The following is a 25,772-nucleotide window of genomic DNA, read 5'->3' as shown; positions in this document are numbered from 1 at the left end:
CAATTTCAATTGAAGACAGTCGTAGAGCGTTATCATCTCAAAAACCAGCTAATTGGTTATTTAGGTGGCGAAGCTGGAACTGGGAAGTCAATGGTTATACATGCACTACTGTCTTTTGCCACAAAATGGGGTCGCTCTGGTACTGTGGAAACTACTGCATTTACTGGTGTCGCTGCTGCTAATATTAACGGAAAAACTCTACATGCTAGTAGAAACCTCAAAGTCATTGGGTATGGGCAACGGTCCGCGCCAACTCTCAAAATGAAGAACGAATTTCGCAAAGTAGTCCTGATGATCATCGACGAGGTGTCGATGACCGATCAAGCACTTCTCGGTAGTACAGATTTGGCTTCTCAGTGTATGGCATCAGAACAAGGGCAGCTAATGGGGGGGGCACGTTCTTCTCTGTGGTGACTGGCTCCAGTTACCGCCAGTCAAAGGAACACCATGTGAGAAAAAAAATTTACAATTGCATACTAATTGTTTTATTTGTTTAAGGTTACCTCCCTCCTCGTGATACGGCGACTCAGTACCATAACGCTGGCTATAATCTCTACAATTCTATTAATTTTGTAGTGTTTCTCACGGAAAATATGCGCTCACGGGAAGATCCTGTGTATGCTGACATCCTTGGTGCGTTACGATGGGGGAGACTTACACCAGATCAATTACAGCTTTTGAACTCTAGATATGTACAAACTCCGAATTAAGCGCACGATTTTGCAGATTTACCAGATTTTTACCGCCCTATTGTGGTATCTACAAACAAACTTCGATGCGCGATTAACCGCCTAATGGCTCTTAGAACAAGTACGGACATTTCGGTACCTCTCTACGAAATCCAAGCTACAGCTTCATCACGATCTCAACATATTTTTGATCGCATCCTCAACGCAAATGATTATCTTACCGATGGACTTGCAATGAGGTTGTATATTTCGAATGGAATGCCCATTATGATTACCAGAAAGCACCCTACTCTCTCAAAATTCAAAATGCTCACGAGCGGAACGCCTGGTAAAGTAGTTGGTTTTCACCCGCGATATCAGATGCAACCACTGTTTCTATAGAAACGCCCGAAGGCACTGTTCGCAGGCTGCTTCAGCCCCCTAAACTCATCCTAATTCATATCTACGGCTACAACTCTGTTTTGGTTCCCGGATTTGCACCTGGGGTTGTCGGAATTCCAGTTTTATCTGGACAAGTCAAGTTATCGAAATTCCCCAATTTATCCCAGGCTTCTATAGTTTCTTTCGCATCACGCTGCATCATCTAACAGTGAAGCAGTTCCCGCTAGTACTCGCTTTTGCCTGCACGACTGAGAAATTGCAGGGAAAGACATACATTTTTGGTGTTGTCGTCTGTCGTCTAACTCGAATTGGAGGTGTACCACCGCAAACGATTTACGTCGCGGTATTGAGAACGACGACGCTCGCCAATCTGACATTGACTGAGCCCCTTACAGCTGATTATATTGCAAAGTTTGATCCAGCTCAAGAACGCCAACATTTCCGCGAATGGCTAAGTCAGCAAAAAGTTGGCCACTCCTAGGATTAATCGCTATCTAAATTACTCGATCCATCATCGTTTTTGCTACTACACGTAGCATTAATCCAATTTGAAACTGTATGTCGCTTGTGCGTGCACAGAACACACACGCAGCTCCATGTAGTACGCTAAGAGACCTTTTGCGTGCGCCGCGCGCACCACAGTATATTATAATAGTATATTTCAATCCGTTCCAACAATTGGTCCTTGATTACACTACTAACAAATGGTAATCAAAGATTACGTTAGGTGCTGTTGACGCAGGGTGCAGATGTATATGTAGCGTTGACGTTGTTGTTGTTCCTGACGGTCAGTCGGGATATGCAGACGCTAGTACTGTAATGTATTAGTACAACACGTATTGATACATGTACGATGCAAATTGTATTCATGGGCGGGAGTGGGCTGTAAATCTCAGCCCTACATGCAAAGCCCAAGTGCGTGCTCGCTGTCATGAGCTTGCCACTAGTCCACAATTTCCTTCGGAATCCTCACACACTGGATCCCTCAATTATACAACCAATAACGAGTGCGGGTTATATCCTGCTCGTGATTGTGATAACACTCGTTACTAGCTGCGTTGCAGCTTCGACAGACACGCCCCAGCTTTCCCAGTTGACCACCTCGAATCGTATCCAGTCGGCAGGTGATGTAGTGAACGCCAGCAACAGCGAACGACTTATACAGTAAGGGGCTGGCACTTCGGTAGCGATGATCTGAAAAAAAAAAAAAAGCTTGAGCGAGGTGAAGGGGATTCCAGAGCATCAACCAGGCAGAAACATATTTTGCGGCCTGGGATGAAGGGGGCGTCACCGTCAAGAACCTGGCAAACTCTATGGATTTCAACACAAATAAAATCAAGTGGCTGCGTGAGCTCTTGAACCGGAACAAAAGCGATCAAGTCACGTTGCTGGATAAATATGGTGAGCATCTAGCAACGCTCAAGAACACGCGAACGCATAAAACGCTCAAGGTACAAGACCCATACACCGTAGATATGATGACGATGAAGGTGGCCTTCTATTTTGTTTTAACTTCATGTACCGTAGATATAGTCCTCGAGGTCAGTTGAGATCCCACATTAGAAAGAATCAAAGAGTCACTACGCAATAGTCGACGACTCGATTCGTATGGCTCGATTGAGGACAGAAGACTCCGCGTATTCCGTGTTTAAAGGGGCTATCGTCTCGGTGTTTATCGTCCTGAGTCTCAGTATCCAATGGATCTACGCCGCATCGCTAGCAGAAGACTGGTACCTTTCAACCCGCTGCAACGAAGGATCTTCATCTACTTCATGTCGAAACTACGAGCGCTGTAAAGTGACCCACCGTTGTGCTCGAGGAGACGAAGACTACGACATCAAAGCCACCGATTTGAAGAGTTATACGAGAGAGTTCGGCGGTGGAGAGCGAGAACTAATTGCTCTCATGAACGACTTTGAGGACTGGAAGACGGGTACGCACCATTGGCGATTCCAGCAAAGGGTGAACTCTACAGTTAGCAATGATGATAGTATGCTGGAACCGAATGCGTGGATCGGGTGGGACACGCTCGCGTTCCCCGTGATTGGGTCGCTGGAACTGGCCTCGGGTTATTTAGTATTTGATACAGATCGAGCTGAACTGCGCGGTGACGTCCAACTGGATGGAGTTGTGACGACTACGCGGCTTGGTGGCACTTCGGTCGCGGTGTTTAACTTTATGACTGTATATATTGGTAAGGGTGTGCGTGTACGCTTCCAAGGCAGTCGAGCGATTGCCATTTTGAGTCGAAGCAGCTTCCTTGTGGATACAGAACTGCGTGTTCGACCTGGTACGCTTGGTGGGTTCGCTGGAGGTGGCTTTATCGGCTCTGATACGAATTCCCCTGGCGTGAATAACAACCAGAATGGACCAGGGAGTTCAAGTGTTCGCGTATACGTGAAGACACTGTCAACGTGGGGCAAACACGTGCCTGAAGTTCAGGAGATTGAGACATCAGCTGCACACGGACAAACGATTCAAGGACACTTTATACTTCGCTATCCAAGCACTAAAAGTGCAGGTTTAACAACAGGAACGATCCTGTATGATGCGACTGCATTGGATATACGACGTCGACTTGAAACAGCGTTCCCAGATATTGGAGAGATCAACGTCCAGAGAGACGACACACTCGAACAAGTGCCAGAGATCGGTCGCTTGTGGCGCGTGACGTTCTTGTCCGCAGTAGGAAATGTTCCTCAGCTTCAGGCTCAGAGTTTTTTGGCCGGCTTAGAGTCGAAGGTTGTTACTCGAACGATTGTTAACGGCAACGAGCTCTCCGGCTCGTTCCGACTGAGCTTTCTCGACAGTGTAACTCGCCCTCTGGCACATAACACCACAGCGGATGATCTTCGAAAAGCTCTACTCGAAGATCTACCTACACTAATTGACGCTCGTGTGACGCGTACGGATGCAAATGGCCAATGCTTGCAAGGATCTACGCTCGCCGATCAAACCGCTAGCTCGTCGGTCACTCCGTTCGACCCAAACGCCGACCAAGGACTTTATCGATCGTCAGAGTGGCAGGTACTGGAAGACGACCTTGTCGAGGTCTTGGATAGCACGAAGAATTACGTAGCTAAGCGTTGTCGTGCTGGTCGTGGAGCTGCTGGAGGGTTCGTGTGGAAATTACAGTTCTGGACTCGAGAGGGGAACAGAATATCGATGACTCCGTCGTCTAGTTCCATGGTGGAGGTCGAGCCTCCAACGGCTATGACGGTCGATTACTCAAAGCTTGAAGGACTAAACGCAGTAGCTGAGGTCGTCAACTCTCAGTGTTTTTCACTCGCTTTTGGTGGAGCTGGAGCTTCGTTTGCTAGTCCCGGAGGCTTCGGATATGCTGAATCCACTTGGGTGGCACCACCTTACGTCGACGAGTTAGTGACTGATCTCCTAGGAGGAAGTGGAGGTGCTGGAGGCGGAAAAGAACCATTCGACGTTTTCCCAGTGGTTCAGCCAACTCAAGGTGGCGCTGGTGCCGGGGCTATTATGCTCTCAGCGATCAACGATATCCTCATTGGCCCCAACGCGATCATCTCAGTGAATGGTGGGGACGGCAGCTCAGGCGTCACACCGGGAGGTGGTGGCTCTGGTGGGTCGTTGTTAATAGTCAGTGGCGCAACTGCATCGAATCATGGAGTATTGGAAGCTATGGGCGGTCATGGAGGACACGAGCTTATGGTTGGTGTTGCTGGAGGGGGTGGAGGAAGTGGGGGACGAATTGCTATCTACGCACAAACTTACTCGTCCTGGGGACAAGGAAGTCTGCAAGTGAGTGGTGGGGCTTCCTCTGACACTTCAAGAAGTGGTGGTCGAGGGTCTGTTTACGTTAAAGTTCGTAGTGAGTTGGCTATGCGAGTTGATGCTTCGATGGGGGCTGCTGGTACCGCCAAATCTCTTCTTGTTCATGGTAGTGAAAGGTACGCCAGTGGCTCGTTGTATTTGTCATCAGAAACACGCCAAGTATCTCGCAATGGACCGCGTTTTGTGCTGTTAGAGCCTACCCAACCAACTCGCATCTCATACTTCGTTCGAGTCGGTAATCTCGAGCGTGGCACACTTGATACAAACCGTGGAGCAGTCTTTGGAATCCATAGAAGTGACGTTGCCGCAACGAACGGAGAAATAATGATCTCAATTGCGCTAGTAGATGGCAGCTTTACTCACGAAGCCAACACGTTTCAATGGCCTCGTCATGTTTTCCAGGATAAAATACAAACCGATCGTTGGTATAAATTGGACGTGACGCTCGACTGGGTGAATCACATGTACTCGATCCGTCTGAACGAAGTATTGAAAGTGAGTGGAGCCAAGTTTCAAGGCGAAAGTGTAGCTGCTATAAGTCTGAACAATCTCCATGCTATGTCGACATGGTGGGACGAAATTTACGTTGGAAAAGACTATCTATTGGGCTTCACGTGTCCTTGGGTCAAGAAAGTCACGGATTCGGCAGCTGGAGAGAGTGAGGGAGCAGTTCTTACGTCTAAACGTTCGTGGCGTAAACTATGGGCGGAGACATACCAGAAGCCCTCAGCGACAACGCATCATCCTATGGTTCATCATGAAAGTCACGTGTCGAGACAGGAAGTATACAACCACGACAACGGCGGCATTATCCCGTTCGACGGCGCTCCACATCGAGCATTTTTCAACGATATTCGAGAGCAGGAGAGTGAAAATCCGGATCAAAGCAGCGACGAGGAGCAACAAGCGGAAACGTTGACTGGAAACGAGGGCGAAGAAGTTGTTTCTTTCGCCGAATTGCTGACAATCGAGGGTCTTCCACCTGATAGAACGATCGTAGAACCACTGGAAACCGGAATCGATTGGGAGGCTAGTGTTGGCGCGACGAGTGCTAACGAAGCAACACCAGAGTCTGATGTTCCTCCACACCCGAGTGTGTATTGGTACTCTGAGGTGTTTGATGTAAGTACAGGCCGCGGAGGTATTGGAGCGTGCTCAAGTGTCGACTACAATGAATGGCGTAACGAAGGTCTCATGCTCCATTTCTCGAACTTGACTGATCCTTTTGGAGACCGTCTAGCAGACAGCGGCGGGCTATTTGCTGATCGTCCCAAGGTGATTTTCGATCGAAATACTAAGCGCTTCGTTATGTGGATACACGTCGATAGTGCTTCAGAATCTACAGCCAATACGATGGGCCTTTCAGGAGTGGCAAGCAGTGAATATCCCAACGGACCCTTCACATTTCTCCACAGTTTATACCCAGATGCAGCGCCATTAGAAGCTCCAGGAGGACTGAGTATCAACGAGACTCATGATCAAACAGTAGCGATCATACCAACAGTCAACAAACAAGACGCAGCCTACCTCATTCGAACGTACTACAAGACTGTCGAGTACTGGTTACCTCGTCCTGTCATGGACCCCCTTTGGCAGAGTGTACAGAAACCTAGTGATACCAACGCCAGAGAAACAGTGACCGACTTCGGACTGAGTTACCACCGAGCATTCCATCACATGGGGTACGATGATCCAACGGATATTTATCTACAGCGATGGAGGATGGAAGACACGCCATGGGAAGTCATATGCTGCTCTCTCACAAACTCGAGTGATTGTGTCTCTGTCACGGATGTACCGCAACGTCCTGAGGATATTTGTCCCTCTGGAATGAAGAAGAAGACCGTTCTGGGTCAGGCACAGACTCAATCTGCCAACTCTTCTGCGTCAGCAGTGGTGGAGACACGCTACAAAGACCCAAATGACGACACTAATAGCGCTTTTATCCCTTCATCTGTACCTTCCTACACCTCATGGGGATTTCAAGTTCAGAATATCAAAACGTGGCGAGGCAACTACTTCGACGCTCTCAGTACGAACATCACGTTGTTCATCTTCAAGCGCTTTGCAGGGGAACATCGACGTCACGAGATCGAGCAGGACCCGACGATCGAGTTCACGTATCCTAACGAGGAAGAGCTCACACATGACACGATTCCAGTTAACGATACAGAGATTCTGGATGAACTATTAGGCACTTTGGGTGTTCCTGTAAGTCTTGAATTTAAGAGCAAATATTCGTCCTTTGATCTGGCAGAGATCGATCAAGACAGTGACGGGAAAATTACGTCCTACGAGATCGCACAGCTCGAGAACCAGAAAGCGCTTAAGAAGCTCACGGCTGAGCTGGTTGATGCGTTGATCGCGGACTTTAATGTCATGAAATGGGGACAAGTTGCCATTCTAGACGCGGATAATGACGGGTTGATAACGTTCGCAGAATTCGAGAAGTGGCTGGGAGTTGACCCGAATCTGCTTTTTGACCGCTTTGATCTGGATAAGAGTGGGTATCTGGACGAGAACGAACTAGCTCGTTCACTATGGTATCGTCAAATGCCGAGGCTGGATGCCGCTATCTTCGTGCTTGATCCGTCATTTGATGGCCGGGTGTACTATGACAGATTCCGGTCGTTGTTGCTTCAAGCACCGGACTATATCTTTTCGATGTATGACTTTGATAACTCCGACACACTGTCGGAGTTCGAGATCGGTCTAATGGCTAAAGATCTCGGTACCGCTCTGGCTAATCCATCAGTACTAGAAGCATTGAAAAACTCCACTACTAACAGCATCACGAAAGCTGACTACGCCGCTTGGTTCAGTGCTACGACAAGTCTCGTCGATGATGCTCGCAATAAGCTCAAGGTGGATAACGCTGTCCACGCCACAGGTCCCGATCGATTGACAGGGCCGCTGCATGTGGTAGAGCGACGACGTGCCAAGTACGTAGCTATCAGCGCTCTCACAGACGACTATCTCAGTACTCGAGGTCTGCTTCGAGAGATCGAGGGAGACTTTGAAGGTCGTGAGGCGCTTCTCAACTTCTTCGCCTTCAGTGAAGATCTCTTTGGTCTCACAGACGCTGCTGACGGAGCGGTGCTAGGTGACGAGATCAAACCGTTCCGTGAGTTCTTGTCTTCATCGATGCTGCGTGATCGCGCCTCGTACTGGAACGGCCGTCACTGGGAAGGACGTCCATCGGCTCCACCGTTGTTTACTTACGGCTCGCAGTGCTTCCAGTTCGCTGGACTGGACGACTTCATTGCCAACATTGAGGTGAGTGGCTGTTTGCCATGCCGCACGACGTCGCCGTACGCGACCGACATGGTAGATCAGTACCAAACCTTTGCACGGGATGCAACGCAGTGCCAGCCACAGAAGGAGCTGGACGCGTACATCAAAGAGTTCGACCAGCAAGTGTCGATCCAATTGCAGTATCAACAGCAAGTTCAATTTGGAGCCCAAGGACTGCAGCCGCATATGTCGCCGTGCTACAACCAGTCCCAGTTCTTCCCGTGCGACGTACAAAAGATTTTGGATGGTAATGTGGCCGACACGCTTCGGAATTGGACAGCGCGCGAGACTGCGTACAACTTGGCATGGGAGAAGCACCCGAACAACGTTGGATCGTCCGTCAAGATCCGTGTTGACGACTACCAGCTCGAGTCCACAGGTCCGTCGTACATCGAACGCTTCCCATTGAGGCAGCGCGAACCGTTGAATGCGGCTACTGCATTGGAAAGCGTCACGACGTACGCGCCGGACCAACTTGCCGACGTTATGGGCGGCGGGCGGTGACATTGCCAAGTGCGACTGTCATGTAGCCATTCGCTTTGAACATTAGAAATGGCTACATTTGGCTCATCTTTCTCTGGAAAAACCTCGGTGGTAAGCAACTTCAAATTTAAATTAATACTTAAAAGTTGATGCGTATGCTTGACAAAGCACCGTTTTATTTTACCAGAAACGGGTACTTCGAATTAACCCGCATCTCAGATGCATTCAAATAAAAGGTTAACAAGTCCATCTCCCCCAGCGTCGCCAGATGATATCAACATTTGGCATTTTGATTTTGAATTCAAAAACCCGCCGAGGTTTTTTTCCTCCACCTTTCACTTGCCTGACGTCACTCCGCATTCCGCACTCCCGGCAGCAAACAGAGGTCCGTTGTCCGCAAGCTCCAGCGCCTCGCCACACCGCAGCCATGAGCGACTCGGAAGATGATGTACGTCTCTCTCTCTCTCTCTGCTCTTATGCCTCATTCATCCAAATCCACCTCAATATCCGTGATGACTCACAAAACATTCTTTCCTTTCCTTTTATTTTCCTTTAGGTTGTGATGATAACACCCAGTAAACCAAAGAAAAAACCTGCCGCACCTCGTAAGAAGAAAACGACCGGAGCAGCGGGTAAATGCACGGCCAAGAAGACGCAAGTTAAGAAGACGAAGGCGCCGGCAAAGAAGAAGAAGAGCGACACGTGGGACAGCGACGCCTCAGACGCGAGCGAGAGCTCTGCGTACGATGTAGACGATAGTGGGGATGAAGCTATGCCATCTGCCAGCGCAGAAGACGACAAGGGCACGCCCAAGCAGAGTATCGAGCAGATTTACCAAAAGAAGACCCAACTGGAGCACATTTTACTGCGTCCTGACACGTACGTGGGCTCTATCGAGCACGTAGAACAGAGCATGTGGGTGTTTGACGACGAGAAGAAGAGGATGGTCATGAAGAAGATCAACTACGTGCCTGGACTGTACAAGATCTTTGACGAGATCATCGTCAACGCGTGCGACAACAAGCAGCGCGACAAGTCCATGAACACGCTGAAGGTGACTATCGACGTGGAGAACAACGAGATCTCCGTGTGGAACAATGGCAAAGGAATCCCCATTGTTCTCCATAAAGAACACAAGGTCTATGTGCCCGAGCTGATCTTCGGTCACTTACTGACGGGCAGTAACTTTGACGACAAGAAGAAGAAAACCACGGGTGGGCGCAACGGATATGGCGCCAAGCTCGCGAATATTTTCTCCAACGAGTTTGTCGTCGAGACTGCAGACTCAAGCACGAAACAGCGATACAAGCAGGTGTTCGAGAACAATATGGGCAAGAAGAACCCGCCCTCGATCACGAAGTGGGCGCAGAAGGACTTCACGTGCATCTCGTTCAAGCCGGATCTGGAGCGCTTCAAGCTGGACTTCCTCAACGACGACATCGTCTCGCTGTTCAAGAAACGTGTGTATGACGTTGCTGGTGTTTCCGGTAAAGGATTGAATGTGTTCTTGAATGGAGAGAAGATCCCTATCAAGTCGTTCCCGCAGTACGTCGCGTTATACCCAGGTCCTCGTGGATATGAAGCTGAGAAGGAGGATGAGGACCCGGAAGAGAACGGTGACGACGACGAAGACTATACGGAGGAAAAGTCCAAGAAGGCAAAGGCTGCCAAGGCCAAGCCGTCGAACGTCACCAAGAATGGCGTGATCTTTGAAAAACCCGACGAGCGCTGGCAGGTTGGCGTTGGCATGAGTGAAGATGGCTTCCAACAAGTGAGCTTCGTCAATGGCATTTGCACCACAAAAGGAGGACAGCATGTTTCCTACATCGTGGACCAGATCACTTCCAAACTCGTTAGCGTATTGAAGAAGAAGAACAAGGGCGAGGCCGTCAAGCCCAACTACATTAAGAACCACATGTTCGTCTACGTGAGCGCGCTGATCGATAACCCAGCCTTCGACTCTCAGGTATGGACCGTGGTACTTGTTTTAATGCGTTTAGGCCTGAATTAACACTTATCTGCTCGGTTTGCTCCGGTCTATAGACTAAAGAAACGCTGACCACAAGAGCCAACAGCTTTGGGTCAACGTTTAACCTCAGTGACAAGTTCTTGAAGCAGCTTGAGAAGAGTGGTCTGGTGGAGAAGATTCTGTCGTTCGCTGCGTTCAAGCAGACTGCAGAGCTGCGACGCAAGGGTGGCAGTAGTGGCAAGCGCTCACGTCTCACTGGTATCCCCAAACTGGACGATGCCAACCACGCTGGTACCGCGAAGAGCAAGGACTGCACTCTGATCCTTACGGAGGGAGATTCCGCCAAGACGGTTGCCGTGGGCGGTCTCGCTGTTGTTGGCAGAGATTACTATGGTGTCTTCCCGTTGAGAGGTAAGATGCTCAACGTTCGTGAAGCCAGCCACTCACAGATCCTGAAGAACGACGAGATCCAGAATGTGGTCAAGATTCTTGGTCTCAAGTACGGCCAGAAGTACGAGTCTACCAAGGGCTTGCGTTATGGCCACTTGATGATCATGGCAGATCAGGATCACGATGGTAGTCACATCAAGGGTCTGGTGATCAACCTCATTCACCACTTCTGGCCGTCACTGCTGCATGTGGACGGCTTTCTGCAGGAGTTTATTACTCCGATTGTGAAGTGCACTAAGGGCCGGACAAAGGAGGTGTTTTACACGATGCCAGAGTACGAGGCTTGGCGGGAGAGAACCAACCAGGGACGTGGCTGGGTCATCAAGTACTATAAGGGTCTGGGTACGAGTACGGCCGCAGAAACCAAGGAGTACTTCTCTGACTTGCAGACGCACCAGATTGGCTTCACGTACGACGGAGATGGAGATGCTGACGTCATCGACATGGCATTCTCCAAGAAGCGTGTAGAGGACCGAAAGGAATGGCTGCGAGGCTATGAGCCTGGCACTTATGTGGACTATGATGTCGATGAGATGGGCTACACCGAGTATGTTAATTGCACTGAGGTGGAGACTATCGATCCCATCGATCTAACTTAAGTGCTTGTTTTTTTACTTGACAGGTTCGTGAACAAGGAGCTCATCCTTTTCTCCATGGCAGATAACATCCGTTCCATTCCTAGCGCCATGGATGGATTCAAGCCGTCTCAGCGTAAAGTGCTGTTCTGCTGCTTCAAGCGTAATCTTCGGGTGCGTTGCTTTGATCTTTGTCGATGCAAGAAAGCTGTTTTGCGGTGGCTAACATGCTTTTTATTCATGCAATCGATAGTCGGAGCTCAAGGTGGCACAGTTGGCTGGCTACGTGTCTGAGCACTCTGCCTACCATCACGGTGAGCAAAGTCTACAGGGCTGTATCGTGAATATGGCGCAGGACTTCGTTGGCAGCAACAACATCCACCTACTGTCCCCGATTGGTCAGTTCGGTACGCGTCTGATGGGTGGTAAAGACTCGGCCAGTGCTCGTTATATTTTCACCAACCTAGAGCAGCTTACTCGCCGTATCTACGATCCTTTGGACAACGATTGTCTGAAGTATCTGAATGAAGACGGCCAGTCCATCGAGCCGGAATGGTACATCCCAATTATCCCCATGGTGCTCGTGAACGGCAGTGACGGTATCGGAACGGGTTGGTCCAGCTCAGTTCCCAACTACAACCCACTGGATATCATCAAGAGTCTGCGTCAGATGATCAACGGAGAGGAAGTTTCTCCTCTTACCCCATGGTATCGTGGATTCACAGGTCATATTGTCGAGAAGACCAACTCGCGCGGAACTGATACCGGCAACTACATTGTCCAGGGTCTGTACGACGTTACGGACGACAGTACGCTCGTGATCTCGGAACTACCCGTGAAGACGTGGACTCAGACGTACAAGCAGTACTTGGAGGGACTGCTGGACGCTGGTACAATCAAGGACTTCAAGGAAAACCACACCGATGTCAAGGTGCTGTTCACGATCACAATGGAGCCCAAGGCGCTGAGTGACATTACGAAGGCTCCGGGCGGAATTGTGAAGAAATTCAAGCTCGAATCGTCTCTGTCTACCTCCAACATGCATCTGTTTGACGCTGCGGGACACATCAAGAAGTATGACAACCCCAAGGATATAATGGAGGAGTTTTACGGCATTCGTTTGGAGTACTACGAGCGCAGGAAGAAGTCTATGCTGCAGAAGCTGCAGGACCAGATCAAGCTCCTGTCCAACAAGGCCCGCTTCGTTCTCGCTGTCGTTGAAGGCAAGCTGATTGTGAACAACCGCAAGAAGCAGGAGCTGCTGGAAGAATTGATTGCGGAAGGTTATGATCAGATTGTACCGAAGACGAAGAAGAAGACTGACAGTGAGGATTCGAACGAGTCTGAAGACGAGGAACCTAGTGTGGCAGACGCTAGCCGAGGTTACGACTATCTGCTGTTGATGAAGATCTGGAGCTTGACGAAGGAACGCGTTGACAAGCTGCGTGCAGAGCTCCAGGAACGCGAGCAAGAGTACACTGTTCTAGAAGGAAGAACCGTGCAAGATCTGTGGCTCACTGACTTGGATGCCCTCGAGAAAATGATCGTCGAGACCGAGACAGAGCGCGAGAGGATCTTGTCACACACTCCTAAGAAGAAAGCAGGTAAGGGCAAAAGGCCCGCCAAGAAGAGAAAGCGAAAGAACGACAGCGACGATGACGATGGTGACGACTCCGACTTCGAAGTTTCAGGCACGAAGGCGGCGCGTAAAAAGCCGAAGACTCAAGTCAAGCGGCCTGTCAAGAAGGAACCTGCTACCAGCAAGACGAACGGCAATAAGGCGGGCCCCATCACGTCATTCTTCAAGCCCAAGGAGCCACCTGCTGCCAAGGAGGAAAGCGAAGAGGAAGTAGAGGAGCTGTCGTTGGCAGAGCGACTTGCTCGAAGGTTCAAGGTTTCTCCCCAGAAGGTGGCTGCTGCCTCTACCTCTACCTCTGCTCCAAAGGCAAAGCGTACGATCAAGCCAGCTGCAACAATTGATCTGGCGAGCTCTGACGACGAGAAGTCTGATGTCAAGGACGATGAAGATGACGTGTTTGCCATGGGGTCAGATGATGCCGGAAACAAAGCAGCGAAGCCGAAGGCCCCTGCACGAAAGACAGTTCCGAAGAAGGCAGCGCCTAAGAAACCCGCACCGGCGAAGAAGGCCACGCCCGCTAAGAAACCCAAGAAATCGGCTCTGGAGGAAGACAGCGAAGACGAAGCCAGTGACGACGGCGCTGACCCCTCTCCAGTAGCACCTCGTCCACAGCGTGAACGCCGCACGCAAAAGCGCATCGTCTACGAAGAAATCTCAAGCGATGAAGACAACGAGGACAAGAATGACGAGGAAGAGAGTTTCGCCTTGGAGGACGACGCTGATGACAGTGATTTCGAGTAATTTGTGATAGTATCCCGTGCCTGCAGCATTACAGGACTAAAAAGAAAACAACAAACTGACCAGAGCGTGGTCGTGGACACGGTCGACAGCTAGGGAGACGACGTGCCAACTCGTAATTCATTAATTCATGGTATTCTATTGCAGGCAGGTCCAGTTACGGCAGCTCTTCAATCTGCGTCCAGACTCTTCGAAGTTTCGTTGCAAACCTGTCGAGTTTCTGGTGCCACAGCGTAAATGGACTGGGATCTAAGTGCACGGCAAGAGCGACGATGGCAGCAGCGAACTCGTCGAACTCGAGCTGCAACGTGTCGTCGTTGTCGAGAGCCATAACAGAGGAGAAGACGTGCTGCGCATCTGCCAGAGCCACTTTGTTACCGCACGAAGCTTCAGAGGCATCGAGCAGATCGAAGGCAGTCAAGAAGGTCTGGAACTCGCCGAAGCTCATGGAACTTCTCTTGGTCTTTTCCAGTTGGAAGTCGGCGCCTGGATCGGTCTGCAAGAGAGAAGCGTTGACTTCAACCGCGACACTTTCAGACTCTTTAGCTTGAGCGTTTTCGTTGACTTTCCCCCCGTTTTCTTGTAGTTGACGAATGAGCGCCTGCTCTTCCAGTGCTGCACGTTCGTCCTCGGCAACTTCGTCTTGTTTTGCGTAAAAGAAGAATATTGTGCGTAGGAACGAGCGGTGTTCGAGGAGTGCGCGACCTACAAGAGGACAGCTCAGCTTGGCAGCGAAGTTGCGTTCTACTAGAGCATTGACGCTCGCAAAGGCGCGTGGAGCGAGGACCTTGCGACAAAATTGAGCCATGATACGTCCTGGACTGTCCGCCAGCTCTGCTTCTAGTAAAACCTCTTTGTTATCGTCTGGAGGCTTCATTATTGTTGTAGTTTTCATTCGCTTGCGAGCTAGTGCAGCACGGTGCCTTTCAATCGCAATCAACACGAACAGCTCCGAGAACTGCGTCTTCCCCACGCCAATTTCTTGATCTAGTGATATTTCCGTCGTGCTGACAGAAGCTTTCACCACGCTCTTAAAGAGAGCTTGTAGCCTTATCAAGGGGAGATTGCGGGGATGCACGAGGTCAAGCTCGTACATCATGCTTCTCCATCGATGGAAAGGAACCTGTGGCAAGCCGTTGTAGCGCGCTTCGGAGAACCGATGAAAGAGATGTTCGATGTGAGCCGCATACAGAGTCAGCACAATCTCCACCTCGTGAAGTTGTTCGTTGGTAGGGGCCATGCTATTGAGATTCATTCGAGAAGTGTCGTAGAAACCATGAAGCGCGTCCTTCATCGCTATGGTTGCGTTAGTCGGATTATCATCTGTTGCGGGCTTATCTTCGAGAGTGACCTGCCCATCGTATCCTTGCATTGAATCGATACAAGGGCGTAGAGCCTGACTAACGAGAAATATCTCCGATAAGCAGGTCTGCCTTAAAACGGCAGTGCCATGCCTGCTCCGCTTAGCTGCTACTCGCCAGGCGAATGCGAGGAACTCTCGAATACAATGCACAGCAGCATCACTCTCGGATCGACTAACAAGTCGAGCGAGTTCTTGGTCCACATAGTGCAACAATCGCTGAGTATGACGACGGATGAAGGCGTTGGGGTCGTTTGTGCATAGAGCGAGACTGTGCCGAGCACACACACGCCATTTCTCCCTAATCGCATGCACCATTGAACTCGGGTTAGTCAGAAATGAAGCCCGTGTCTTAGTCCGCAAACTCCCACCGCTCTGAAGTCGTTTAGTTGGTAACACACCTGTCACTTCCATCAGTGCATCAACCCGAAGCTTCGTGCTGTCTAGCCATCTCATCTTCTGTAGAGCATCAAACAAGCCATCGAACGTGATATCAGCAGCTACGCCTCCAGCTCTCTTCAAGAACTCAGCATACAGCCAATCCATGTCCATCTGAGCCACATCGCTGTCTTGAACTATTCCAGATTGCACTAGCAGCTCGCGTAAAACGTTGCGGGACAAACCGTGCAGATATTTACTCTCTCCATTCCTGTCTGTGGCTGCATGACGGCTCTTCCCCCTCTTCAGCTTCACCTTTGACCGCTTCTTATTTTCCTCACCAGCTTTAGATCGACCCTTCTTGTCTTCCACTTTGACTAATTTCTCGGATGCACGCTGCTGAATTTCCTCCTGGTGGTTCAAATGAATAAACAACGCGCGTAGTTGATCGCGCTCCCATTGAAGCTGGAACTTGTACGTCTCCATCAGCAACGCGAGGAAGACATCGGTTGGTATCTTGCGTTCTTCTCCAGTAGGCTGATAGAAAGGCCCCAATCGCGCTGCTAGCTCTTCAGGTGAAGGTATAACCGCAAATTGTAATAACAAATTGTTGAAAGCCTCCAGCGAAATGGGCTCGCCCTGGTTGTTCTCAATAATATCTCGTAGCGCAACTTGAGCAGCAACATGTGGGGGTATTACCTGCTGCTCCACTTGACCGGTATCTGCCATGTCTATGGTGGACGACGTAGCATTTTCAGCTTGAGGTACAAGTAGAACAGCACTTAGTTCACCCAAGCGAGTCCTGTGCTTGCGCTTTGGAGAGTTTGCCGCGGAGTTTGGTGCAATTGCAGGCCCAGCGACACTGTTGCTATTCCCCTTAACATTGGCTTTGCCTCGACGCTTACTTTTCTTCGCTGTCATAGGTCGACAGAGCACTTTGAAGTGGAGGAGTCTGAAGATGGTTCTGGCAAGGAAGGTAGCCTTGAGCACGCAGATATATTGTGTTTGTTGGTTGTCTATCCCCTCGTTATTGCTTGAAAGCGGTTCGTCGTATGGAATTCCAAGCCGGGTATCATCCATGGCTTGACAAACCCACAAGAAGAAGCAGAGCTCTTGACGTGAACAGGATTCTTCCAAGAATTGACAAAAAAGTTCGAGATTATAGTTGGCATGGCGTACGCTGTGAAGACAACGCACAAACTGTTCCAGTTCGTGAACAGCATCCAGCTCGCGACTACATCGCTCCAAGAAGAAATGGAAAACAATCACGGATAGCGACACCGGTTCAGTGACTGGACTGCCGGCACCTGAGTTGAGTGCAGCTCCGAGCGTTGGATCTCCTCCAATTCCATGATTACCCAGGAGATTTCGAGCCTCTACCGCGACCAAGAACCGCTGATAAAATGCCCACGCTAACTGCAGACAACCGGCAACAATCTCCTCGTTACTCTCCTCAACTTCTGTGCTGTTGACGAGACTGCTGTTCCCTGGGGCACTCGATGCAGCAGCTGAGTAAGGTCTCCGCTTTTTGCTTGTTGATTTACGCGAGCCAGATCCCTCTGATGATCGAGCTGTCAGTTCTCTCATCGGAGGGTTTAAAGTCGGTACGTTCCCTTGTCGGCGTGCCTTGGATTCTTCTTTCGCAGCAACAAGCTGCTTGTCTGTCATCAGCAAACTCGTAATAAACTTGCTTAGCTCCACGACAGACGGTTGCTCAGGCTTCGGATCCGTTTGCTTCTTCCGAGACTTCCGAATATTTGTCACTGGTGGAGGGTTTACGATACGCGAAAACCAGGTCACAACGCCGTCTTGTAACGTACCCGGCGGAGCTATTCCAGAGTTCGTGAAGTTGTATTGGTTCTCTTGGGTTTCAATCGTCAATTCACTCGCGGGTATTGTAGATTCTTCAGGTGAATCGCTTAGAACCGGATCAACTTGTTGCGCTGCCACAGTCGAATTCGCAGAGTCGATCGACGGCCTACTGTGTCGACCAATAGAGGGACCATTACTGGTACTATCCGCTGTTGCAGTAGAGCCCAAGCTAGCTTGGAATGTTTCTAGAGCTTGCAGCTTCGTTACTTGTTCTTCGCGTAAGGTCAAGTTTTCCCTCTCCAGAGCACGCACACGCTTTTTCTCGCTCTGAAGTTGGTTTCGAAGCATTCCAAGCTCACTGTCGTGGAACAGAGCACTCGACACTTCTGCGACGCGAGCCTTCTGTACGTCGCGTTCGTGGTGACTCAACCGGATCTCCTGCTTGGCCAACTCCAGCAGACGCGATAACTCTTGACACTGCTGCTTCAACGCGTTGCTTTCTTCTCCAGCGTCTGAACTAACTTCAGGAAGTTCTGGAAAGGAGAGAGCAGAAATCGCTGGATCATCACTAGAATTCTCTAGTATTTGGCGTCTGGAATCCGAGCTATCGGCGGCAAAGGAGTCCACTGAGTTGGCATTATTATGCTCGTAAAAATCGCGCAGGTCTCGCATCTCCGTCTGAAGCTGCTCATTTTTCATCCTAACCGCGACAAGGTCTTCTTCGAGTGCTTGCATCTGCTGTCGGAGTCCATCCACTTCGTTCACGAACACACAGCGAGCGAACTCATAGAGTTTACCGATACGCTCATTGATCTCCAGTAAAAATTCCTTGGCGTACTGCGCCTCCTTCCCATCCACCTTCACTCCCCTGGGGCTGTTGTTGTTGCTCGGGTGATCGCCAAAGACAACTGAGATCACCTGCTTCATCGCGAATTGGAAGAGCTTCACCAGATCTCGCGTAGCACCACGGATGATGGCTTCAGGTTGCTTCTGCTCCTGCGCTTGGTCACCGATTGACAGCATCAGGTTATCGATCGAGCAGCATACACGCAACATGCGACTGTTCTCTCGCTCGCTTTGACGAAACAGTTGCTCCGCTTCGTCTTCTTCATCACTTGACCACCCCGTGTTGAAACTAGCACAACTCAAACTGGTTTGTAACGGTCGAAGGAGATCATGGAATGTGCCAGGGTTTGCGACAGTAAGCTCTGGTTCCTGTGGTCCTTTGGAAGCCTCAGCGACTGATTCTGCTGGTTTTTCATCCTCTTTAGTCGCTTGAAGCAGGTGGAACTGATTCGATCGACGCGAGTGTTGCATCGCAACAGTGGCCATGGAGAAGCGCTTGGAGTTGATCGAGGCTGATGACACGCTGAGCCGTGGGACTTTGTGGGGAGAACCAGCAGAAGGACCTCGCTCATTGAGTGTCAACGTCCTCGATGACGCTACATTGGCCCCCAACGCAAACTGACTGCGCAGTCGACTCACGTGTTGTCGTAGCTTTTGAGGCAGCTTGGGTGCTCCAGTTCCTGATCCTTTAGGTGGAGATATGGCTTCGATAGCGAGTGTATAGCGCGCGTTCTTTGGCTCACTCGTCTCAGTACTCGTTGAATTCTTGCTCATGCGTTTCAGTAGTGTCGACATGTTGGCTGCTGTCAGCCGCAGCTCGGGCGAGCGCGACGAAGTATCTGCTACATCCGTCGAAACTGGTCGAGAGGATACACGATACCTGGCCGACGATGTGGACCCGCTACGCCCTCTGCTATCTGCCGTCTTGGTTGACGTGCTGTCGGCGGACGCGGCGTTGAAGAACTCCGCCTCCTGTGGCATCCTCGTCTTGCCAGCCGCCGCACGTTTATTGAGCGTCGATAGACCTCACAACATGCATCGCCCGAGCTTCGCAAGGGGTCTCGACTCAGGAACGGAGGGTCATCCGTAGTAACTGCCATACCGTCACTTGAATATTTTTCACGAACCTAAAGATGTCAAACGAATACAAGAACGCACTACAAATGCAATTACCAATTCGATGGATTGATTAGATGACCTCCATTGCAGATCCAAGATCACCTAGACACCACTCAGTTAGAAAGCACCAGTCACAACACATACCTACGCCATATAGAGTTCCGGGAAGCGCACCGGCGTCTCTCCTTCCTCCAGCATCGTCTTGTCCGGTTTATTCATCGCCAAGCGTTGCCATTTGCATTGTTTCGCATTAGCCTTGCTCTCCTTCGTCATGAAAGCCGAGTCATCCGACAACGCCAACAAATCAGACACACAGAGTCTTCGAGCTCCGACTGTCGCGTTCAACGCGTCGGACAACGCCGCTCGCACAGCGTTAATCATTGCAAGCACCTCAACCTTCAGAGCCATCTTGCGAGGAAACGTCGCATCTTGTGCCCCCACTTTCACCAGCAAAATCTCGCCAGCTTTAGCATCCATGTGCAGCTGAATATTTGCGTAACGCGGAGCTGTAACCAGTAGCATGATCGGATAGTAGCACAGATTTCTCGGAGGCAACAGTGTGCAGTTCGTGCACCACATTCTCGTCTCGTCACCGGTGAATAGTCGATCAGCATACACCGCAAGCAGCTTCGGCTCTTTGGCTCCTTTCTTCGTTTTGGTTTTCAGCGGTCGGATAGGTAGGGAGAACAAACTGCGACTGCCAGTCGACGCCTTGACGTTATTCCTCTGCTGCTGCCACGTCAGTTCGCACGAATTACTACCTCCTACTCGGAACTTGAACGCCAGTTCTCGCTCCTCCGGCTTCGGTCGCATGCCTAGATTCACAGGGAACTTCTCGCCGCGAATATAGTAAACCAGCGACACTGGGAAGCTCATCCTCTCCACGGCGTCTTTAGTCACTTCAGTGAAGCAGTTCTCTTCGTTTTCGTCCTGGTTTCTCGGTGTAGTGTACGAGTAGATTGACACAGTATTCTCATCGTATGCCAGGGCAGCAAGCTCGTCCATCGGATTAGCGCTGCCAGACAGTTGGTTGAACAGTGTGGCTTTGTTTCGGTTTGATAGAGACTTGAACTCGGCAGCTTCTTCCCGGTTCACCTTCAAGTCGACTCGATCCGTTTCGTTGAGGTCATCGTCCGCAAACTTGGACGGTTTGTCTCGCGTGCTTCCGATCAAATGCTCGCCGAAGTTCTGGATGGTAAGAAAGCGCAGAATACGCACTTCGTCACGCTTATCTGTGACGGTATCTCTCGCGAACTTCAGCAGCTTCTTGTCCATCCGCTGCGAGCTCGCATACGCATCCAACTTGGTCAACATGATAACGGCTTTCGCGTCAAAGAGCTGGTTAAACTCGTCCGTCTTGCTCTTCGACAGCGAAATTAACCGCACACATAGATCGGAAATCAGAAAATTGAGCGTTTGGTATCGACGTGCTGAGATGGACAATTTGTGGAATACGCCGCTCAAGTTGCGCTTGACGTTGACACGTTGCTCGCTCATGGTTTCCATGTACAAGAGCCAGATAGACAGCGGTTCGCTCCATATTCCTCCATCGAGTTTGAGCTTTGCCTGCAGATTCTTCTTCATTTCTTTCAAATAACTCTGCGCTGACTGGGCGTGGTAGAATGACGGCATCACGAATAGGTCGGGTACTGCAAGTATCGCCACTAGGATGACGGTGTTTAGCAGAAGTGGCCACGATTCTCCCTTGTTCGTGTTGTCCTGCACCGCGTAGGCCCCTGTCATCAACAACCGACACAGCTGGAGACTGAGTGGCAAGTGGCACACAAAAGATCCGAACCGCGTCAAGCGAGAACCTTCCTCTTCCTCGGAGTCGATCGCATCAAACGCAGCCAACAGCTTGTAGGCTCCGTCAATATGCGAGAGGTCTGGAGCATCCAAAGCTTGACGGAGAAGCGCACTCGGCACTCCAAACGCATTCAGCTGTCCCTTGAGTTGCAAGATGATACGATCCAGCGGTTTGCGTAGCAGTTCCGGAGTGTTGTATTCAGCCATACACAAGTCACGGAATGCTGCTGTAAACAGGTGAAATGCTGTGCCAGGCATGACTCTGCCAGCACGTCCTGAGCGCTGCAACGCAGACGCGCGTGAACACCACGTGTCCACCAGAACTTCTGCGTGTGAGCTTCCAGCGTTGGGCATCTCGATCTGCTTCTCAATAGCGCAGTTAATCACATGCGTCACATCCGGGATGGTCACGCTGCTCTCAGCAATATTCGTTGACAGAATGATCTTCGTTGATCTCCCACCAAGCAACTTGAACGCCTCCTGCTGATGTTCCAACTCGATACCGGAGTGCAACACCATAACCTGAACATGTTGACCCCCTGTGTTCATTGCGAGAAGGCTCAACGAGTCGTACAGCGTATTGATGCTTCCAATTCCAGGCAGGAAGATGAGAATACACTGCGACTGCGATCCAGATTGATGACGCTGGGCCTCGATCAGCAAACGCACCATCTCCTCAATAACAATTAACTGTTTCTCGTGGACCTTCGCTATCGCCTTCTTCGCCATTTGGCTGTTGGCACTCAGACGGCTTTGCGAAAGACCTTGAAACTGGTCTCTCATGAGCACCATTTCCTTCTGACAACGTCGCCACAAACCTGGAAACCAATCCGATAACTCATCGAGGTAGACGTTCTTCACCGGGTACAGCTTGGAACCGACAAACAGAGGTTTCCTGCTGACCAAGCGTGTCGATAGCGCCTTGCCCAGGTACTTGATGAGAACCTGTGCGTCCATAGTTGCAGACATGATCACGAGACGGAGGTGAGGATGATTCTTCAACTGGAGCTTCAGCAATAGCAGCAGCAGGTCCACATCCATACTGCGTTCGTGTACTTCGTCCAGAACTAAATGTGTGATCTTTGCCAGCGCCTCTGGATCGTGAATAATCCGCTCAACCATGTAACCGGTAGTGACGTAAGTGATCTTCGTCTTGCTGGAAGTCAAATGCTTTTGGCCAATACGGTAGCCGATGACTTTTCCAACTTGGCCGTCCTCGTGGAACTCGTTCCCTTCTCGCATCCTAGCCACGGTATTGGCCAGTTCAATTGCCGCGATTCGTCTCGGTTGCGTCACGTAGATATTGGCAGGACGGTCGAATGCAGCTTTGCCGCGAGCCCATGAGTCATACAAAAATTGAGGTACAGACGTGCTTTTACCACAGCCAGTCTCTCCTTGGATGATTGTAAGTTGATTAGCCTCCACGTTCTCCAAAATCTCGTCGCGATGGGCAAAAACTGGCAGCGTCTTCATCATTCCCTTCAGACTCACTGACTTCTTGGGCTCAGGCTTGGGCTCAGAGACATATCCAGCACCTTCGCGCACTGCACTGTCAGTGCCGAGACGCTTAGCTACAGACGATGGCATTAACCCCTTTACCGATCGAGAGTTAAAAGCTAAAGCTGAGGCATCGAGCTGGGGACGATGTGATCGCTGATTTACTGCAGCAGGAGAAGAATTGAGTACTGGTGCTGACGCTTGAAGAGGTGGTGAGGCCAGTGGCAAAGGCGGCGTAACAGTAAGTGGTTGAGACTCGCGGCTGGTGTATCCGTTGCTTTGCATGGCTTTCTCTAACGCTGCAGTCGCTGCGCTCTTGTTGGCCACGGTAGCACGTGCCCCAGCAACTGGCAGCACAATCAGTTCTTTCATACGCTGCATCGTGGCACGAACGTACGTGTAGTGAGACCAAAAGAGGTTCTTGTCGGAGATTTCGGCAAACAACTCTACCACTGGTTCCACGTCTCGTCGAGATAATTTCGAGGCATTCTTGGACGGTTTTCCCTTCGAGCTGCTTCCACTGTGCATTAAAGTATGGCAAACTTTAACAAAGACTTCACCGGAAAAATAAGTTGAACATCCAGAATTTTGTGGCAGTTTGTTGCCCAGGAGAAGGCGCAACTGGTGAAGCTGCTTCAATATCTCCAGATATCCACCCACGACAGCGTAGATTTCCATATTCAGCAGCTGATCGTCAAACATCACGGGGTCCAACTCTGTTGCCTTTCGCTTGGAAGAATCCACGGCAAACGAGATTAATGACGTCAGCAATAACAGCTCCAGCAAACGATCATCGATCAAGTTTGCATTCGTCAGGTAGATGCGGTCCTGTTTCCACAAGACGAGCAAAGCGTACACAATGTTTTTCAGTGCGACTCCCTTCTTGTCCTTGCCACCCAATAGATTAGCCAACTGTCCTGCTCTCGGAGTTTTCCCATTGGGGTCTTCATAGAGTAGAACAAACATCAACGACCGAAACACCTGCTCGACCACATTGGCACGACGTGCATGGATTGGGACAGATATGAACGGATGAAGGAACTCCAAAGGGGCGATGTGAACCTGAACGCAACTGTGGACTGTTCCTTCCTCGACCACCGGCGTGTCCAACACCAAATACGACAGATGCCGCGCGGGTGCTTGCATTTCATCCAGAGACTTGTCTTCCAAATCAGGTACCGACGCCAACGCATCAAATCTTTGGCTCAGTCCATGAGCTTTCGTTTCCAGGATATCGATCGCCATCAGAGGGTAGTCATAGTAGTCAATCAGCTTTTTGTACAGCTTCATCTTCTTCGTTGCAATGATCGGCTCGATTTTCATTGGAAACTTCTTTAAGAACGCAGCACTATGGCCATAGAACCGGTAGATCTCAAACAACGCTCTTAAGAATCCCTTCTTCTTGGCCTCAATTTGGGTCAACACAGGATTCTCCAGTATCGGCATATGGTCGACAACATACCTCGCTGCATCCGTCGGATACAACGATCCCTGCATCCTCTGCACTGGGTAGTCCAACATTGTAGCCATGTCGAATTCGTTGTCCAGTAAGGGCGTGAAATCGTTGCCACATAGTAACGCCAAGTCCAAAAGCTGCTCCACTTCGAGACCGAGCGATTCCGCCACCATATCGGACGAGAAAACTCTCGCTTGAATCCTCATCTGTTCTAAATTGTGGCCGCACTCATAGAAACTCAATTTCCCAAACGGAATGTACCTCACGCCACTCATGACTAAAAAGTCGGAATCTTCCGCCAATACTGCGAACGCTTCCCCTGTCCTCACCAGATTGCCCAGCTCTTCATCAGCCTCTCGAATTGCCGTCTTAATTCCGATTCCATGCTTCTTCAGCACGCCACGCAGTTTCTCTCGAGCGAATGGGAAGCGCCCGTTTGTCTGCAAGAGCGTCCTGGCTAGTTTCCCCTTTTGCTGGGGGCTTGAAGCAGATTCTAGAGTTACTGCCACCGTCTCACTCTGTGCTTCTAGTCCACTAATACTAGTAGACTCGTGGATATTACTAATTGTGACGGTTTTCTCCAAGCTCTGGGCCAGTTGCTCGATCTGCTCGGCCTTCTGCAGCGAGCGGTCCTGCAGGCAGTAGCCCTTGCGGTGGCTCTCGCCACCGAAGCATTGCGGCGGGTCTGTGATGAACACGAGACGGACCTTGCGCACTCTCAGGCGCTTGAGCCACCTGTCCACATAGCGTTCGAGCCGAAGGGTGCAGCCGCCCAGTAGCAGCCATGAAGGCGACGCGTTGGTCTCGTTGAAGAGCTCCTCGCATAAGTAATACAGGAAGCCCACAAAGTCCACAGCCAGAGTCACGTCGTGTAGATCGAGCTCCTCAACGGACGTCGCGGCCTCGTTCTGGCGGCAGTAGCGCGTCAACCCACGCACGCCCATGGGGGTGTCAAAGACGTTTGGATTTTTCCGCATGGATTTAGACATTCTAAATCAAATTTAGAATAAATTACGGATGCTTATCTCTCTGGACTATTTTTTTCAGTGACCCATACATTCCGCGTCGGTTTGTGACGCGTTACTTTGCGATCGATCTAAAGTAGCGCAAAGTAACGCTTAAAAAGCAGCTTTTTTCTAGAGAAAAGTGGTCAATACACACTTGAAGATAAAAAACGTTTAGGCTAAAGCACTTTTCCTGAAAAAAGTTCTTGACTGCTCATAGCTTATGGCCACCATAATAAAAAAACGCAAAATCTTCAGCCCATGTTTTAATTAATGTGTTTTTCGTGTGTTTTAGTCATGATTTGATCTTGTTTGTAAAATAAAATTCCGGTTTTTAAATTATTGATTTATGGCCACTCAACTTTGCGCCACGCGTCGTGAGAAGCTCGCCGCTCCCCTCTTCGGCTCTTCGCTCTCACGATCTCCACGCCTGCTGCAACGCCCAGGCCAGTTTCGCCACGTGCTTCCCCCC

General features: G+C 50.3%; 4 protein-coding genes across 5 annotated transcripts; 3 read left to right on the top strand and 1 right to left on the bottom strand.

The window, feature by feature from the left end:
- Window positions 1–2,678: 2,678 nt before the first annotated feature.
- PPTG_18680 (hypothetical protein) lies at window positions 2,679–8,672 on the top strand (the record flags this gene model as incomplete). The annotated part of the gene is made up of 1 exon (XM_008916851.1): window positions 2,679–8,672. The coding sequence occupies one exon, from the start codon at window positions 2,679–2,681 to the stop codon at window positions 8,670–8,672; it is 5,994 nt and encodes a 1,997-aa protein (XP_008915099.1).
- A 278-nt stretch (window positions 8,673–8,950) lies between these two features.
- Window positions 8,951–15,080, top strand: PPTG_18679. Of its 2 annotated transcripts, XM_008916849.1 has the most exons (5): window positions 8,951–9,099; window positions 9,208–10,617; window positions 10,695–11,617; window positions 11,693–11,819; window positions 11,899–14,744. In XM_008916849.1, the coding sequence occupies exons 1-5, from the start codon at window positions 9,079–9,081 to the stop codon at window positions 14,023–14,025; spliced, it is 4,608 nt and encodes a 1,535-aa protein (XP_008915097.1). In that variant the 5' UTR covers window positions 8,951–9,078; the 3' UTR covers window positions 14,026–14,744. The 2 variants fall into 2 exon arrangements, with proteins under 2 accessions (XP_008915097.1, XP_008915098.1); XM_008916850.1 differs by lacking the exon at window positions 8,951–9,099 and having other exon boundaries at window positions 9,105–10,617; window positions 11,899–15,080.
- Window positions 14,124–25,269, bottom strand: PPTG_18677 (hypothetical protein). Its single transcript, XM_008916848.1, has 2 exons — window positions 15,784–25,269; window positions 14,124–15,683 (listed from the first exon to the last, which is right to left on the bottom strand). Exon 1 carries the CDS (start codon window positions 25,238–25,240, stop codon window positions 19,682–19,684), a length of 5,559 nt encoding a protein of 1,852 aa, XP_008915096.1. The 5' UTR covers window positions 25,241–25,269; the 3' UTR covers window positions 14,124–15,683; window positions 15,784–19,681.
- Window positions 19,107–19,592, top strand: PPTG_24391 (hypothetical protein). Its single transcript, XM_008916886.1, has one exon. It carries the CDS (start codon window positions 19,191–19,193, stop codon window positions 19,506–19,508), a length of 318 nt encoding a protein of 105 aa, XP_008915134.1. The 5' UTR covers window positions 19,107–19,190; the 3' UTR covers window positions 19,509–19,592.
- Window positions 25,270–25,772: the final 503 nt, after the last annotated feature.

Source organism: Phytophthora parasitica (genome assembly GCF_000247585.1).
Source record: "Phytophthora parasitica INRA-310 unplaced genomic scaffold supercont2.90, whole genome shotgun sequence".
Taxonomy (NCBI): Eukaryota; Oomycota; class Peronosporomycetes; order Peronosporales; family Peronosporaceae; genus Phytophthora; species Phytophthora nicotianae.
Note: the sequence above shows the minus strand (reverse complement) of the source record. Positions and strands in the feature narration are given on the sequence as shown.